The 18,106-nt window shown below is 49.3% G+C and overlaps 1 protein-coding gene across 1 annotated transcript in view; it reads left to right on the forward strand.

Moving 5' to 3' along the window:
• The first annotated feature begins 869 nt into the window (after positions 1-869).
• The window catches only part of RASGRF1 (Ras protein specific guanine nucleotide releasing factor 1), a 656,364-nt gene continuing 639,127 nt past the window's right edge, over positions 870-18,106 (forward strand). The window contains exon 1 of the mRNA XM_086957896.1: positions 870-1,945. Within this exon, the coding sequence (XP_086814022.1) occupies positions 1,670-1,945 (276 nt within the window). The 5' untranslated portion in view covers positions 870-1,669. The remainder of the gene's footprint in view (positions 1,946-18,106) is intronic.

An 18,106-nucleotide genomic window follows, 5' to 3' on the forward strand; every position in this document is an offset into this window, starting at 1 on the left:
CTAGAGAAACGAAGATATGGCCCTAGGTGAGGAAATTGAAAACAGTCCTGAGAGCTAAATCCGGAGCCTCCGCCCCTATATCACAGGCAACACGGCACCTGCGAGGCAGGGCTACCTGAAGCAAGAGACATCGCGGGGGGCTCCGGGAGAGGGTCTGGAGTGAGGCCAAGGCGGAGCTTCACGGGAAATCTGCATTGAGACACTAAGAGGGCATCGGGGAGAGCAGCAGCAAACGAGGTCTTTAGGGGAGATAGGATGTAACAGACACATACACACATGATTGAAATACATTTAACGATGCGCGGCAAGAGACAGCACGAGAGCGTCAGAAGAGGTCTCTAGCAAGGGACATCAATGGAGTTTCAGAGGAGGTGGGGCACCGGGTAAGCCAGCTTCTGAGGCGATCTGCAGCAAGAGACGTCTGCAAAGCTTCAGAGGAGACCGGTGCCGTGAGACATCAAACAGTTTCCGAGGCGACCTGCAGCAAGAGACACCAAGAGACCTTCAGAGGAGCTCACAGAAAGAGACACCAAAAAAGCTAAAGAGGAGATTTGCTTCAAGCGAAGGAAGGAAGGCTTGTAGCAGGAGACACCACAAGTGAGAGTTTCATTAAGAGACACCCCGGGAGCTCCAGGCAGGGGGTGGGGGGATCCGCGGCAAGTGAGTAGAAGACAGAGCTTCGAAAAGACCTGCAACAAGAGACGAGGACTTTCGAGAGGCGAGAGACGGGTACCAACAAGACTGAGGGGATAAGAGAGAGAAGAGGGCAGGTCGGAACCAAGAGACACCTCGATAGAGCTTGGAGGGCGGGGGAGATCTGCAGCAAGAGTAGCAAGGCAGGGTTTAACTGGATCGGGGGCTGTCTGCAGGAGAGGCGGCGAGTAGGAACCACCCCCGAGGGTCTGCATGCGAGAGTCCCCCCTCCTCCCCCTTCCCCCTTCGAGGCGCTGCAGGGGAGAGGAGCGCAGCACACACTCCCAAGGAGCGTGCAGGTGAACCGTCTGCGGGAGAGGGCAGTGCCCCCACAACCCGTGTGCAGCAGCAGGGCCTGTTCCCTCGCAGGGGGTCTGCGGGAGAGTAAAGCTGCCCTCCCTCCTGTTGGTGCTCGTGCAGTGGCGAGGGGGCCTTAGGGAGGGGCTCAGCGACGGCCGCCCGAGCCGGACTCCGCGGCTGCTGTCCCTCGTGGATGGTGCTGATTTCGGTGACATGCTGAGTTTGGTACCCTGCTGGCTTCGGTAGAGCGCAGAGTGCGAAAGGATGCTGATTTCGAGACTCTGCTTTTTCCAAGAAGATGCTGTTTTTCGCAGGATGTTAATTTCGAGAGAATGCTGTTTTCGGGGATGCTGATTTCAGGAGGATCCTCGTGGCAGGGCGACGCTGCCAGCGGTAGCTGCTGACTGGCTGCTGGGCAGGTGCGCTGATTGCCATGTGTGCTGCGGTAGGCGCTGATTTGGAGAGGATGCTGACGCTACGAAGGTGGCTGATTTCGCAGGGATGCTGACTTCGTGGAGCGTCGAGTTCTGGGGGATACTGATTTCTACAAGGCGCTGATTAAGGAGGGATGGTAATTTCCAGAGGATGCCGGGGCTGGTGCTGACCAGGGTGCTGCTCGGAAGGTGCCGCTGACAAGCCATGTGAGCTGCGGCAGCGGGGGCTCGCAGGGGGCACCATGCAGAAGGGGATCCGGCTAAATGACGCTCATGTCACCTACCTAGGGCTTCTGGCCAAGAAGGACGGCAGCCGCCGCGGCTTCCTCAGCAAGCGGAGCTCGGACAACACCAAATGGCACTGCAAGTGGTTCTCGCTGCTGCAGAACATGCTCTTCTACTACGAGACGGACTCGAGCGCCCGGCCCTCCGGCCTCTACCTGCTGGAGGGCAGCGTCTGCGAGCGCGGGGGCCCAGGCAAGGGCCCCCAGTGCGGAAAAGAGTCGCTGGAGAAGCAGGTAAGGAGGGCGGAGGAGGCGGGTTACTAATGCACGCGGGTGAGTATTCTGGGTCCGTGTAAGGGGCGCACTGAGAGGCCAGAACGCATGCTGCCAGGGTCCCAGGGCAGAGGGCCTCATGGTGATGGGTACAGTGCGGTCCGTCCGTCTATATACGGCGTCCACGGGGGTGCAACACAAGCGCCCGTTAAGGGCCACCTCTTGGCTTAGTGGTGCATAAGGAGGAGCCACGGGCTGAGGCGTATACTAAGGAGTCACAGGCGGAGGGGTATACTGAGGAGCCAAGGGCTGAGGGGTATACTGAGGAATCACAGGCGGAAGGGTATACTGAGGTACCACAGGCGGGGCGGGGGTATACCGAGGAACCACAGGCTGAGGGTATACTGGGGAGCCACAGGCTGAGGGGTATACTGAGGAGCCACAGGTGGAGGGGTATACCGAGGAACCACAGGCTGAGGGTATACTGAGGAGCCACAGGCTGAGGGTATACTGGGGAGCCACAGGCTGAGGGGTATACTGAGGAGCCACAGGCTGAGGGGTATACTGAGGAGCCACAGGTGGAGGGGTATACCGAGGAACCACAGGCTGAGGGTATACTGAGGAGCCACAGGCTGAGGGGTATACTGAGAAGCCACAGGCTGAGGGGTATACTGAGGAGCCAAGGGCTGAGGGGTATACTGAGGAGTCACAGGCGGAAGGGTATACTGAGGTACCACAGGCGGGGCGGGGGTATACCGAGGAACCACAGGCTGAGGGTATACTGAGGAGCCACAGGCTGAGGGGTATACTGAGAAGCCACAGGCTGAGGGGTATACTGAGGAGCCAAGGGCTGAGGGGTATACTGAGGAGTCACAGGCAGAAGGGTATACTGAGGTACCACAGGCGGGGCGGGGGTATACCGAGGAACCACAGGCTGAGGGGTATACTGAGGAGCCAAGGGCTGAGGGGTATACTGAGGAGTCACAGGCGGAAGGGTAAACTGAGGTACCACAGGCGGGGCGGGGGTATACCGAGGAACCACAGGCTGAGGGTATACTGGGGAGCCACAGGCTGAGGGGTATACTGAGGAGCCACAGGCTGAGGGGTATACTGAGGAGCCACAGGTGGAGGGGTATAGTGAGGAGCCACGGGTGGAGGGGTATACTGAGGAACCACAGGCTGAGGGGTATACTGAGGAGCCACAGGCGGAGGGGTATACTGAGGAACCACAGGCGGAGGGGTATACTGAGGAGCCACAGGCTGAGGGGTATACTGAGGAGCCACAGGCTGAGGGGTATACTGAGGAGCCACAGGCGGAGGTGTAAACTGAGGAGCCACAGGCTGAGGGGTATAGTGAGGAGCCACGGGTGGAGGGGTATACTGAGGACCCACAGGCTGAGGCATATACTGAGGAGCCACAGGTGGAGGGGTATACTGAGGAGCCACAGGTGGAGGGGTATACTGAGGAGCCACAGGCTGAGGCGTACACTGAGGAGCCACAGGTGGGGGGTATACTGAGTAGCCACAGGTGGAGGCGTATAGTGAGGAGCAATAGGCTGAGGGGTATACTGAGGAGCCGCAGGCTGAGGGGTATATGAGGAGCAATAGGCGAGGGGTTTACAGAGGAGCCACAGGCGGAGGGGTATACTGAGGAGCCACAGGCTGAGGGGTATACTGAAGAGCCACAGGTGGAGGGGTATTCTGAGGAACCACAGGCTGAGGGGTATACTGAGGAGCCACAGGCGGAGGGGTATGCAGAGGAGCCACAGGCGGAGGGGTATACTGAGGAGCCACATGCTGAGGGGTATACTGAGGAGCCATAGGCTGAGGGGTATACTGAGGAGCCACAGGCGGAGGGGTATAGTGAGGAACCACAGGCTGAGGCGTATACTGAGGAGCCACAGGCGGAGGGGTATACTGAGGAGCCACAGGTGGAGGGGTATACTGAGGAGCCACAGGCGGAGGGGTATTCTGAGGAGCCACAGGCTGAGGGGTATAGTGAGGAGCCACAGGTGGAGGGGTATAAAGAGGACCCACAGGCTGAGGCGTATACTGAGGAGCCACAGGTGGAGGGGTATACTGAGGAGCCAAGGGCTGAGGGGTATACTGAGGAGCCACAGGCTGAGGCATATACTGAGGAGCCACAGGTGGAGGAGTATACTGAGGAGCGAAGGGCTGAGGGGTATACTGAGGAGCCACAGGCGGAAGGGTATACTGAGGAGCCACAGGTGGAGGGGTATACTGAGGAGTCACAGGCTGAGGGGTATAGTGAGGAACCACAGTCTGAGGCGTATACTGAGGAGCCACAGGCGGAGGGGTATACTGAGGAGCCACAGGTGGAGGGGAATACTGAGGAGCCACAGGCTGAGGGGTATACTGAGGAGCCAAGGGCTGAGGGGTATAGTGAGGAGCCACAGGTGGAGGGGTATACTGAGGACCCACAGGCTGAGGCGTATACTGAGGAGCCACAGGTGGAGGGGTATACTGAGGAGCCAAGGGCTGAGGGGTATACTGAGAAGCCACAGGCTGAGGCGTATACTGAGGAGCCACAGGTGGAGGGGTATACTGAGGAGTCACAGGCTGAGGGGTATAGTGAGGAGCAATAGGCTGAGGGGGTATACTGAGGAGCCACAGGCTGAGGGGTATATGAGGAGCAATAGGCGAGGGGTATACCGAGGAGCCACAGGCTGAGGGGTATACTGAGGAGCCACAGGCCGAGGGGTATACCGAGGAGCCACAGGCTGAGGGGTATACTGAGGAGCCACAGGCTGAGAGGTATACTGAGGAGCCAAGGGCTGAGGGGTATTCTGAGGAGCCACAGGCTATGGGGTATACTGAGGAGTCACAGACCGAAGGGTATACTGAGGTACCACAGGCTGAGAGGTATACTGAGGAGCCACAGGCGGAGGGGTATACTGAGGTACCACAGGCTGAGGGGTATAGTGAGGAACCACAGTCTGAGGCGTATACTGAGGAGCCACAGGCGGAGGGGTATACTGAGGAGCCACAGGCTGAGGCGTATACTGAGGAGCCACAGGTGGAGGGGTATACTGAGGAGTCACAGGCTGAGGGGTATAGTGAGGAGCAATAGGCTGAGGGGGTATACTGAGGAGCCACAGGCTGAGGGGTATATGAGGAGCAATAGGCGAGGGGTATACCGAGGAGCCACAGGCTGAGGGGTATACTGAGGAGCCACAGGCTGAGGGGTATACTGAGGAGCCAAGGGCTGAGGGGTATTCTGAGGAGCCACAGGCTATGGGGTATACTGAGGAGCCACAGGCTATGGGGTATACTGAGGAGTCACAGACCGAAGGGTATACTGAGGTACCACAGGCTGAGAGGTATACTGAGGAGCCACAGGCGGAGGGGTATACTGAGGTACCACAGGCTGAGGGGTATAGTGAGGAACCACAGTCTGAGGCGTATACTGAGGAGCCACAGGCGGAGGGGTATACTGAGGAGCCACAGGCGGAGGGGTATACTGAGGAGCCACAGGCTGGGGGGTATAACCAGGAGCAACTGGCTTTGGGGCATGCCGAGGAGCCACGGCCCGAATAAACATTCCGAGGAGCCTCAAGCTCAGTGGCATACTGATGAGTAAAGGGCTGGTAGCGCATACCGAGGAGTCGCGGGCAGATGGAGCTAAATGCGGTGCCCATCATAGGATGGAGTTCGTGAAAGTCGTAACATGGGTGGCATCTTTAGGCCAACAACACAAACATATACAGAGGCGCCCCTGCGTCAAGGGGTGGGGAGTCAAGCTGAGGGCAGCGGCTCTGCAGATGGCACACCGGCACCAGGTGTCAGACTCTAGGGCGTATGCCGAGGGAACCAACTTCGGGGGCCCTGTCAGCGATCGCACATAGCACATTGAGGGGCCTCATCCAGGAAGGGGCCTACTGAAGGCCGCAGCGCCGGCGGACTGTTAAGGGCCCCAGGAGAGCTATACTGATGGCCCGCAGTCTGAGGGAGGGGGCTGGTGTCCTGAGGGGCAGAGGCCATGTTCAGGGGCACACTGGATAGCGCGGGGGTACATCGAGGTGCCTCGGAGTTAAGGTGGCTTCCCGGGGTCATGCTGAGGGCTGCGGCATTGCGGCGTCTTCAGGTAGTGCGCGCATTCCGATGGGACAGCAGCTTGGACGGACCCGAGAGGGGCAGACATTTGAGACTAGAGCTCAGCCAATCAGCTACAGCTCTGTGGAGAGGTTTCGGCTTGGGGGAGGTAACATTACCTTTGAAGGGGTGGGGAGCAAGGGTTGTAGGAGAATATAGGGGTTAGAGGAATTTCAGGGGCAGCAGGCTGGGGCAATCCCAGTGTTCTGGTGACGATAGAGAAAACCGTACCCAGGCCTGCCTGCACTCTGGGCGTCACGCACCGAGGAGCCGCAGGCAGGGAGCCATGGAACCGCAGGCAGGGAGCCACTGTGCCGCAGCCCGGGACCAGGCGCGAGACTGCGGCCTGGGAGCGCGAGCGCGGGCTGTGGTGGAGGGCGCGTGGTATGCTGAGGGTACAACACACGAGGCGTGCAGTGGCGTAATGCGGGCCGCTGGGCGCTGGTATGCGGAGGGGCAGGGTGCACAGGGAGGGTCAGAAACCAAGGCGACCGTGGCCGAACGAGCGTCCGCAGCGTGAGGTACGAAGAGCATCAACCGTTGGGCCACAAGACGAAGGATGGGTTCGTGCAGAGCGTCGGGGCGGGGGCAGTCTTAGACCCCACCCGGGGCCTCGTGCGCACAGAGAGCACTAACCAAAGGGACGTACTTTGAGAAGCTACAGCCTACTGGTTTAGGGTTGGAGTCGGGGTGGGGGCAGGGGTGCATAGAGAGCTTCAATTCTGTGCGAAAGAAAAAGGCAGGCCATGGGACATCTCCTGGGGGCGCATGCGCACCGAGGACAGCGGCATATGAACACGGGGGGCAGGGCACAGTGAGCACTTCTTAGGGACATACGATGAAAAAGTGCATAGTGGATATTCTGTGAGGGGCTGTGGTGGCGGGCCCAGGGCAGACTGGAGTACCGCGAGACTTGTCTGACAGACTCGAACAGGGAGTACATAAGGGAGGTGGGGGGCATACATGGACATCGGCTGTGTATGTCCAGAGGTGGGGTCGAATGTGGCACATGGTGTGTGCATACTGAAGACAGCGCCCTGTGCACAACACAATGTATGTATACAAAGCGTGTATCGTGGAGCAGGGACAGACCGAGCAGCAGAGGACTGGCTGCCTATGGGAGTGGGGTGCATAAGGAGGACAGGGGTGTGCATACGGTTGGCGGTTCGTCTATATAGTGTGTGAATGATGTACATGCTGGAGGGGGTCGGCACACTAAAGGATAGTGGCCTGCCTGCATGCTCGTAGTGGGGTTTTTATGGTATATTGTGTGCAAAGGATCTACATGCTGCAGGGAACCTACACAATAAAGAAAGGAAAGTGGTCTGTCTGCACGCCGAGTGAGGGGTGCCTATAGTTGGGATGTGGTGTGCATACAATGAATGGACAAGGGGTGTGTTGGACTTGGCCCTTTCTGCAGGGCCATCCCTAAACTTTTTGCCCTCACCCTCCAGTTTTCTGAACCGGTTTTTGTTGGCTTTTTGGGCTCTGCACACTTTACCAGTGCTAACCCATGCTAAAGGTCTTGTGCTCTCGCCTTTAAATGGGAAAATTGGCTTGCACCCAATTGGCACATTTAATTTATTTATAAGTCCTTAATAAAGTGGAACTACATGTACACAGAGCCTGTAAATTAAATGTTATTATTGGGCATGCATCACCTATTAAACTACCCACTTAAGTAGTCTGTCAAGCATGTCTCAGGCCTGCTATTGCAGCCTGTGTGTGCAGTTTAAACTTTCATTTTGACCTGACAAGATAAAACTTTTGCCAGGCCGAAACCTTCCTTTGTAATTCATAAAAGTTATCCCTAGGAAAGGCCCTAAATAACCCATAAGACAGGGTGCAATATATTAAAAAATTTGGGCATGTACTTTTAAGTTATGCATGATGTTCTGCTAGTGGAAGACTCTTGAATTTGTTTTTTTACTACTGCAGGCCTACCTCTCCCATGGAATTAAATTCGGTTAACTTATTACATTTAATGTCCAGGGTTGTTTCTAGAGAATTGTAATTTAAAACCCTCTTTAATGGTAAAGTCAGATTTTAATTCATAATTCTGAAAAAAACACTTTTAGAAAGGTTACTTCTACTTATCCTAAACATCTGGTGCCTGCAGCATGTATCCTGGGTCATATATTTGGTATATCTGGCAGTTTGTCTTAGTGTATTGCTCCCAAGCAGAGGCAAAAGGGAAATAGGTGTTAGCATAATGGGTCATCTCTGACACGAAGAGGGGGAGGAGCTGTCACCTATCATATCAAAAATTCAGCTAGGGTGGAAACCTCCAGAAACATCTCCTATTTCCAAGTGGGCACCAGGTATAAATGAGGAAGCCTCAGACCCAACTCTTCATACACCTCTTGACCCGTGGAAGACTGAGAAGGACTGCTGTGCTGCTTCAGCAAGAAAGGCTGCTTCTCTGTTGTCCTGTGGCCTGAATGAAAGGACTGGACCTGCATCTTGAACCCGTTACCTCCAGAGTGACTCCAAGGGCTGGTTGGTTGGCCTTCAGATCAGAGCTTCAGGGACACAAAAGGCTCCAACCACATCGAACCCAGCATCTGGGCTCAGTCTGCTGTGAATATTGCCCCCCTAAGTGGTGGTACTGCAGTTCTGGACCCTCGGAAGTGGAACTAAAGGCCCTTTGCCAGTCCAATTGAGGACCAGTGGGCAGAACCGGCGCAAGGTGACGCATCTCCTCACAGTTCCACTCAGAACTGTAGCAGCGCAATGCATCCCTGACACCTGAATTTGTATTGCAACCTACAGTCTCCTCTGAACCACTACTGTGCAACACATCCTCATTGCAGGCCCTCGCATCGCACGCCCCTCATTGACAGCATCCTCAACGACGAAGCAGGACTTTGCTTCGCAGCCCTGCAGCTTCTTAAGAACGCTGATGTGCGATACATCATCGATGCAGGGCTTTCCATCGCAACTCCCTCATCAATCGCATCCTCAACAAAGGTACAGGTCTCTGCATCGCAGCCCCACAGATTCCTTGAAACTGCCACTGCGTGATGCATCCTTGATGTGGTACCTCACAAGGCTCCACAACCCTGATTTATGGTATTTTGTTCAGCGGGCCCAATGTGGTCCCAGTACCCATCCCACACTCCACTGCAGTTGGCCTGAACTTATGACTATGTGCTGGTCTGCCGCAGTTTGCGCTTTGTGCTACCAGGCACTATTTCCACTTGAATCTTTCAAATGCATATCTCTGGTTCTACTGGTTGAATTTTTGTTTTTTTAGACTCACATAATTAACTTCATTTTACTCTATTTTCTGTCCATCATGTCCCACTCCAGTACCCAAGGATCCCACACCAAACAGCAACGCCATGCACAGAGTATGTAAATACCACGCTAAAAAAGAGAACTGTAGTAAAGAAGTTGCAAACACTGAAACAACGTCTATGTGGAGTGCAATGCTTCAAATCAGACTGAAGCTGTATTTTGCGAGTATTTTCCAGAGTTTGACGCAGTTCATGGGCAGGGTTTGAGCACACATGAGAACAATCATACTTTAAACCATAATGATGGGAGTCCACGTGATCAAGTCTTGTCTCTCTGTTCAGTAAGCCAGCTCTCCTGTACTACAAGATGGTAAATGCAATACTCTTATCCTCATACATGACACCACAAGCAGCATTACACCACACTTGGGATCCTCAATAGCATTACTATTGACCTCATACATGACATCACAAATTAAATCAATAATGCATACCATGGCTTGTGCGTTCCTATATATAATTGGTGACAGGGGAGTTACATACCCTATTCCCTGCACGAAGCATAGATGATATAATTGGGGATGGCATATGTGGTGTTCTGTGCATCCATATAGTGCATTCTTGCCATGTGGGCTCATTCATGTCACATGCTGTGAGACCTGGTTTGGTGGGGATGGTGGGCCCGGGCTGTCAGTATTCACTGGGCTTCACATAAAACAAAATGGAGTCTTTACCTCTAGTGCCCTGGATCCTTATTAACTATTGTACCACCAACTGGTCACAAGTACACTTGACTCCCAGGGTAGGGAGGTGAACAGTCCTAGGATTATTCACAGATGTACTGAAGGGCTAAACACTCAAATTTTAGAAAGACAAAACAATGACACTTAATAAATTAATGTCCAGTGCAGTGCTTTATCTTTGTAAAAAGTAAAGTACTTAATTTCACGCAATACGAAATGCTACCACTAAAACACCTATAAAACAGTATGCAAGTTAACCACTACTCCTACGCTAAATGGTTCCTGAGTGTCATTTAAATGTCTCTGATATCTTTTGGCCTAGGCATCCTAGTAAACCCCCAGACAGACCCAGCCCCTCTGGGTAGGATAATCAGTACTGTTAGTACTGTGCCCAAAGCTCCATCCAGGAAAAATAATAAAACCCTCTTAGCTGACGTCAGTGGAGCTCACATACCCAGTGAAGCATCCAGCTCTCATCAGAATGCCCCCAGTGTCCACACTGGGCAGACAAGCTTACCACAAGCAATTGTCTCTGGAAGTGCCACTTAGCAAAAAAAGGGTACTTGGAGCATGAGGGGGAGCTAGCGACCACCTTGGAGCCCACAAGGGTCACAGGGAATCCTGATTTGGCTGACACACTGACCTCCACACAGTAGGATGTTGCCAATGAGCCTGTGTCAGTCTTTCCAGGAGCAGAGCAAAAGGTAGGCATTAGAGGGCCTATACGATCATGGACTGCAATTGGTCGCAGTGTTTAACTGCTGTGAACCCCAAGGGTGCATGCACGTCTAAGCAAGAACTAAGATATGATGCCCAGCAAATGCCCCAGCTTAATAGTAGGCGAGCCCAACATTCATATGCGCCCAGTCTTGGTGAGTAAATTGCTCTGCAACCACAACCCAGATCTCACGAGGTTTGTCAGGACTTAAGCCACCCTCAGATGCCCCTCTGAAGGTCTCAATTCTAGAAAAGTGAACTGAGATGTCCCCAAGGTTCGCTGAGGGCAATTGAGCTTGCAGTGCAAGCTAGGAGCATGAGAGGCTCAGAGACTTGCACCTTCTCAATGCACTGGTTATACCCTTGCATATGACATGATTGTGAAATCATAGCTTTCATAACAACACTTATGACACATCAATTGAGATTATTTTTCAGAGCACAGAACATGGTAGAGTCACAAGCTATTGTTAATGTAGCATGGCAAGTGAGGTGAGAACGTTGTGTACGAAGGTATGCAACTTATAGTATTTTGAAGGTGGTGTTTTAAGCTAAAATGTAAGCTGAACGGAACACTGTGTACTTATGGTTATGTGAAGGTGGTGTGTAAATTGTAAATTAAAAGTTATAACTAAAACTTTAGAATTTCTAATGTTTGTCTAGTTTAAGTATGGTTTGTATGGAAAGGACAAAAACAGTTTTCCTAACTATAACTTATCTATAGGCTTTGATTTTTCCATTTAATGTCAATGAGATCTGTTTTTAATGAAAACGTGGTTCAAATTGTATTATTGAATGCTATTTATGAATATATCGTTAATTAGAGTGTTATACAGTAAAATGAAAGATAGTGTCATATCGTCGTAGAGTGGAGTATTGTATAGTGGAATTGAGTACAGTGTAGTAGAATGTAGTGGGGTAAAGTGGGAAACAGTATAGTAGAGTGTCGTTGAGTGGAGATTTATAAAAAGTGCAGTGTTTTGTTGTACAGTGGAGCTGTATAGAATGGATGATTGGACAGTAGCGTAGAGTGAAGTAGAGTCTCATACTGTAGAGTAGAGTTCAGTGGAGTTATCTAACATAGTTAATACAGTGTATTAGCATGTCGTAGAGTAAAGTAGCTTATTGTATAGTCAATTAAAAATCTTATAAATTGGGGTTGTGTCTCATGCAGTAGGATGGAGGGATGTGTCATACAGTTTTGAAATGTGTTGTTTAGTGGAATAGAGTGTCATACAATGGACTGTACAGGCATAGTTTGGACTGTAGAGTTAGACAGTGGAGTGTACATGGATAGAGTGAAGTAGAATCTTGTAGGCTACCATAAAGTGCAGTATAGTTTTAGAGAGTACAGTTCTAGATTGTGGTGCAGAGTGTCATACATTGGAACCATGTATAGTGCTGTGACACAGTGTAGTGGCGTAAAGTGGAATAGCGTACAGCGGAGTATCATATATTGAAATAGCGTACAGTGGAGTTCCTTTCAGTTTAATAGTGTACAGTGGAGTGTAGAAGAGTGGATTGGGAGAAACTGGAATATTGTACACCAGAGTGTTGTAGAGTGACGTGTCCCATTGTGGATTAGCGCACAATAGAGTTGTGTGATATGCAGTAACATGCAGTGGAGGGACATAGACTAGAGTGGCATACAGGCAGTGTGGAAAACTGGAATACCATAGAGTGGAGTGGTGTACAAAGTAGCGGCGTCGAATGGAAAAGAGAAAAATGGAGTGTCATAGAGTTGTCTAGCATACATTTGAGTGGCATATTGTGGAGTTCCATACAGTACAGTGGAATATCATTTAGTTGGGTAGTGTACAGTCGAGTTGGGTGCAGTGGAGTGGCATTGACTGGATTAGCATCCAGTGTAGTGCCTACAGTAGAGTTGTGTACAGTGGAGTCACGAACACTGCAGTGGCATACAAGAGAGTGAGCTGGAGTGGAACAGCATATAGTGGAGTGTCGCAGAGTGGAGTGTTGTCCAAGGAAACAGCTTAGGATGGAATGGCGTAGAGTGACGTGGCGTGAAGTGGAGTACAGGGGAGTACAGTGCATTGGAGGGCCATACAGTGAAATAGCATAGAGTGGAGTGTCTTAGAGTGGGGTGGCAATCAGTCGAATAGTATATCGTGGAGTGGCGTAAAATGGAATAGCGTATAGTGGAGTCACGTACAGTGGAATTGCATATAGTGGAGTGGTGTACACTGCAGTGGCGGACAGTGGAATAGTGTAGAGTTGAGTGGTGTATATTGTAGTGTTGTATGGTGTATATTGTAGTGTTGTACAGCGTAGTAGGGTAAGGATGTACTTGGAATTTTGGAGGACTGTAGATTATGGTGTGCAAAGTAACACAAGACAGCGACTTGCTCTGCATTGCATTTATGTACATGTACCAAGCAAAGCAGGTATGGTGGCTTTGTGTAATTTTGTAAACGTTACGTAAGTATTGCATTGACCTTGCGACACTACGCGTAACACAAGGATAACGCAATACAATCCCAAACTAGGCCCCTAGTGATAAATTGTACCATAGTATACTGCAGCAGGTTAGTGGTAAACCATGGTAGATAGTGATAACAATCCAGTGTATAATTGGCTTTGTTTACAAATTTAGAATGCATGCACAATCTTTTTAATAGATTTTTGGATTATTATTGCGTAGGGCCTTAAACGTAGGTAAGTAGAAGTTTTATTGTTGCTCCCATCCTATTACCATTTTCTTAAAGTGGGAATAGGAAATAGGTATGGAAATGTTTTAATAATTTTCTGTATATTTACCTATCCTTCATTTTATTGTACGACACTCCATTTAATGATACCTTAATAAATAAAACCAAATACTACGATTTGAAACACACTTTCATTAAAAAGATAAAAACCATTGAAATTCTATGAAAAAATCGAAGGTTATAGATAAGTTATAGTTGGGAAAATGTTATTTATTCTTTCCACACAAACCATATTTAACTAGACATAGTTATAACTTTAATTTAGAATTTACACACCATCTTCACATTACTATAAGTTGCCCACCGATGTACATATTGTTACTTATAACTTACATTTTAACTTAACACACCATCTTCAAATTACTGTAAGTCATGCACATTCATACACAGTGTTCTTACCTCACTCGCCTCACTGGGCCAATAAAGGCACAATCTGTTAATTGCTCTCATCTTTTTTTTTAACAGAGATCTTCATTTGAAAATTGTTCTATGGCATATGCCAGTGCTGTAGCAAGTGGTTTTTGGTTGATATATATTTATTTTTCATTTTCGTTAATCGTACTATATCTCTACATATATATTGCTTAACATAATAGCGCTTTAATTGTACTTTAAACTGTTCCGTGCTCATGACGAGCTCAGCTCGTCATGAGGCACGGTCGTGCTGTGCTCGTCATGATCGCTGCGCCGCGCCCAACCGGGGCCAATTCCCCTCCTGTGCCGGGCGTTCCATTGAAACTGGCGTGGTTGTGACGAGCTGAGCTTGTCATGAGCACAGCGCCACCGTGCTGCATGACGAGCCGAGCTTGTCATGAGCACCGCGGCGCTGCGCGTGCCCTTCTTCCCCCAGCACAGCCGGGGAATTAGCCCGCAGGGGAGGGGTTAAAAGAAAATTTACCATTTCATCTTGGTTCAGTAAATTAAAAGAAAAAACAGTGCCCCTTTGTGCATGGGTATTGAATGCATGCATGTGCCTACAAAATGATGTGTCAGTCACGCATTTTTTATTTTATTTTTACCCTGATGCACAGCAGCCGCGATGCTGTTCAACAAAGCTAATAGGTCTCGGGGGCAAGACCTATTGTCTTTTCTAATGCTTCTTTGGACATGGTGAAGATAATAGAAACTTTGGCAGTGCTTCGGGCACAAGACAGAAGTGGGTGCTCATTTCTCCTTAGACTCTTTTGACGAATAGAAGTTAGCAGTAACAAGCCTTTAATATCAATAGCGAGGACAACTAAAACTAACACACACACAAACTTATGTAGGAATGAGCGTGCACCCCGTCCCCAAACTAATATACTGTCTCTCTAACTTCCCATTTTACTTCTTTCAGTTCCCCTTTTTTTGTCTTTGCCCCATATTTTATTCTTTTTCTTTTGTGATTAATTCCTTCGATTAATGTCCCTTTCTTTCCTTATTTCTTTTCTTCTACCTTTCTTTTTCACTTTTCTTTCTTTCTTTCTTTCTTTCTTTCTTTCTTTCTTTCTTTCTTTCTTTCTTTTTTTCTTTCTTTCTTTCTTTCTTTCTTTTCTTCCTTTCTTCCTTGTTGTCTCATTCACTCACTTTCCATCTTTCTTTTTATCTTTGGTTTCCTTTTTTGACTTTCTTTCACCATATTTTTTCACTTTTCCCAACAATTCCAATCCATATCTTCTTTCTTGTTTCATAACTTTCCTACACCCCTTCATTTTCTCTGTCCTATTTTCTCTAAAAACCCATCTTACTTTAATCATTTTACATCCTTTGTACATCTTCCCTTCTTTACATTTTCCTTATAATTTACATCCTTTCTATCCTTGTCATGGTTTCCGACTTCTCATCTGTCTTTCTAACTTTCTTTACTGGGTTTAACATTTTCCTTTCCATCTCCTTCCTTCATTCCATCAATCTTTCTGTCTTCCAATCTCTCCAGTAGTGGCCCGTCCCCTGCCAAAGTGGCAGGTCGTGTTGAAGGAAGAAGGTGGGGGGTCTCGGGCCCAAAAAAATAAAAATAAACTGTTAAAACTTACCTGAATGCCGCCTCCGCCCACCGCATTGCACTGAGACAAATTCTGGCTTGAGATGGCCGGCCAAACCGTCATACCCACTGTAACAGTGCCCATGACTCCCCCACCTGCAGTGTCATCCACTGGACCCGCCCCAAAAACTCGTCAGCATCCTGGGAGCAGGTCCAGGGGAAATATAATAAGATGGGTTCAAAAAACTGTTTTATTATCATTTTATTTAAGGGGGCGGCAGAGGACAGCAGCACTCCTTTGCCCTAATGGAAGGGGTGCTACTGCATCTCTCCTTCCTTCTTTCCATTCACCACTCCTTGTTCCTTCCTTTTTCCCTTCTTTCCATTCATCACCTTTTATTTTCTCTTTTGAATCTTCCACTCTTCATTCCATCTTCATCTCTTTCCATTTTGCATTTTCCCTTTTATTTATACTTCCCGCTTTTCCTCCTGTCTTTCCTTCTTTCTATCCATCCTTGTTCCAATCCTGTACTTCCTTTCAATAATTTATTTTATTCCTATTATTCTTATCTTCTTTGCATCGACCATCCCTTCTTTCATTCGTTCTTCCATTATTCCCACCATCTTTTATTTTTCCCTATCTTACTGCCATCCTCCATTTATTTATTCCTTCAGATCTTCCTTCCTATTTTCTCCCCTTCTTCCATGCATTCCTTCATGTTTTCTTTCCATCTGTCTTTCATTTTCCCCTTCCTTTTATTCTTTCTATTTCTTTCTTTTTTCTTCCTTCTTTCTTTACCCCTTCCCTACTTTTTATTCCCCTTTCTCCCTTCTTTCTTTATTACATTTTTAGGACGCAACCCACTAGACAGCGCAGCTACTCTGCAGCACTCCACTTTACACTATTCCACGCCATTGCACTCTGCGCCACGGGACTCAACTTCAGTCTGTGCCACTCTACTCTATGCTACTGCACTCTACACCACTCCAGTCTAAACCACTGCACTCTACTTCAATACACTTTATACAAATACACTCAACCTCACTGCACTGAACTCTGCACCACTGTAGTCTATGCCACTGCTCTCTACGCCACTGTACTCTACGCCAATGCACTCTATGACAATCTACGCTGCAACACTGCATTCTCTGCCACTGAACTCTATGCCACTTTACTCTGCACTACTGCACTCTATACCAATGCACTCTACTCCGCCACACTCAACGCCACCAGTCTACTCTGCACCACTCTAAGCCACTGCACTCTACATCATTCTATGCCACTCTACACCAATGTACTCTATGCCATGCTACTTTATACCACTGCACTCTATGGCACACTCTACTCTACACACCTCCACTCACATTTGTAAAAGCACGACTGCCGGTGCCCAAAGTTCCCTTCAGAAGCCCAACAGCAGGTTCAATTTAATATCAGCAGGCTCAGTACAAGGCAGGGTAGTCCTGAATCCACCTCAAGCCTCTTTAATCCACCTGCAGACACACCTTGCCCCTATACATCACTTTTGTAGATTGCTACTTTCTCCCCTTAAGACGTTTTTTCATATTTGTCTTCCTCTATCTTTCAGTTTTCTTTGCTTTCCTCTCTCGCTCGCTGTAATTGTCTGACACAGAAAAATAAGTTCCAGTCCCCAACATTGAGTGCTGGTGGCCCCACCGGCAACAACAAATTTAAATTAAGCACTGGCAATTTGCAACCCTCGAGGGATTTGCACTTGGCCAGCTGCAAATGGTTTGTTATTTTATGTCACGTCCATTTGTACGGCGCACTAATCACCCTTTCGAGTATCCAGTCGCTTTAGCAGGAGGTGTGTAGGGGAATTTCCCCTCAGAGTAATTCAAAGAGCTGGGCCTTCAGCTTCTTGCAGAATTTAAGTAGTGAGGAAGAGGTTCTGATATGTTGTGGGAGGCCGTTCCATGTTTTTTGGTGCGATGTATGAGAAAGAATGACCTCCTGTTCTGCTCATGTGAATACAGGGGATGTGTACGAGTGAGAGTGAGGCTGAGCATATGCGTTTGCTTGACTGCTGAACATTTATGAGGTTGTTGAGGTATGGTGAGACAGTGTTCTGTAAGGCTTTATATGTGTGCATGAGTATTTTAATTGGCTGTGTGTCTGAATGGGGAGCCAGTAGAGCTCTCTGGGATGTGGTTGGGATGTGGGTTCGGTGTGGGAATGCGACTATGAGTCTTGCAGCAGCTTTCTGGAAGGTCTGGAGTCTGTCCAGGAGCTGCTTGGAGATTCCGGAGAAGAGTGCATTGCCATAGTCAAGCCTACTAGTGAAGAGTGCTTGTGTGAAGGTACATCTGGTGTTCTGTGGCAGCCACTTGAAGATTATTTTGCAGCATACGTTCACTGATTTGACTGGTGCTGTAATTTTAAGCTGGCTGTCCATGATGATCCCCGGATTCCTGATGTGGTTGGTGGGTGTTGGTTCTAGATCAATTGGCCACCGGGTGACACCCCATGGCGAGGGCTAGTTTCAGAAGACCAGTACTTCTGTCTTGTCTGAGTTGAGCTTTAAGAGGTTGGTACTCACCCTTTCTGCTACTACAGTCATGCAGTTGGTGAAGTTGGCTCTGGTGTTGGTTGTCTTGTCTGTCAGGAAGAGAATGAGATGGGTGACACTGCTTTAGGAGATGATGTTGATGCCCTGGGA

The sequence above is a fragment of the Lissotriton vulgaris genome, chromosome 2_1, assembly GCF_964263255.1.
Source record: "Lissotriton vulgaris chromosome 2_1, aLisVul1.2, whole genome shotgun sequence".
Lineage (NCBI taxonomy): Eukaryota > Metazoa > Chordata > Amphibia > Caudata > Salamandridae > Lissotriton > Lissotriton vulgaris.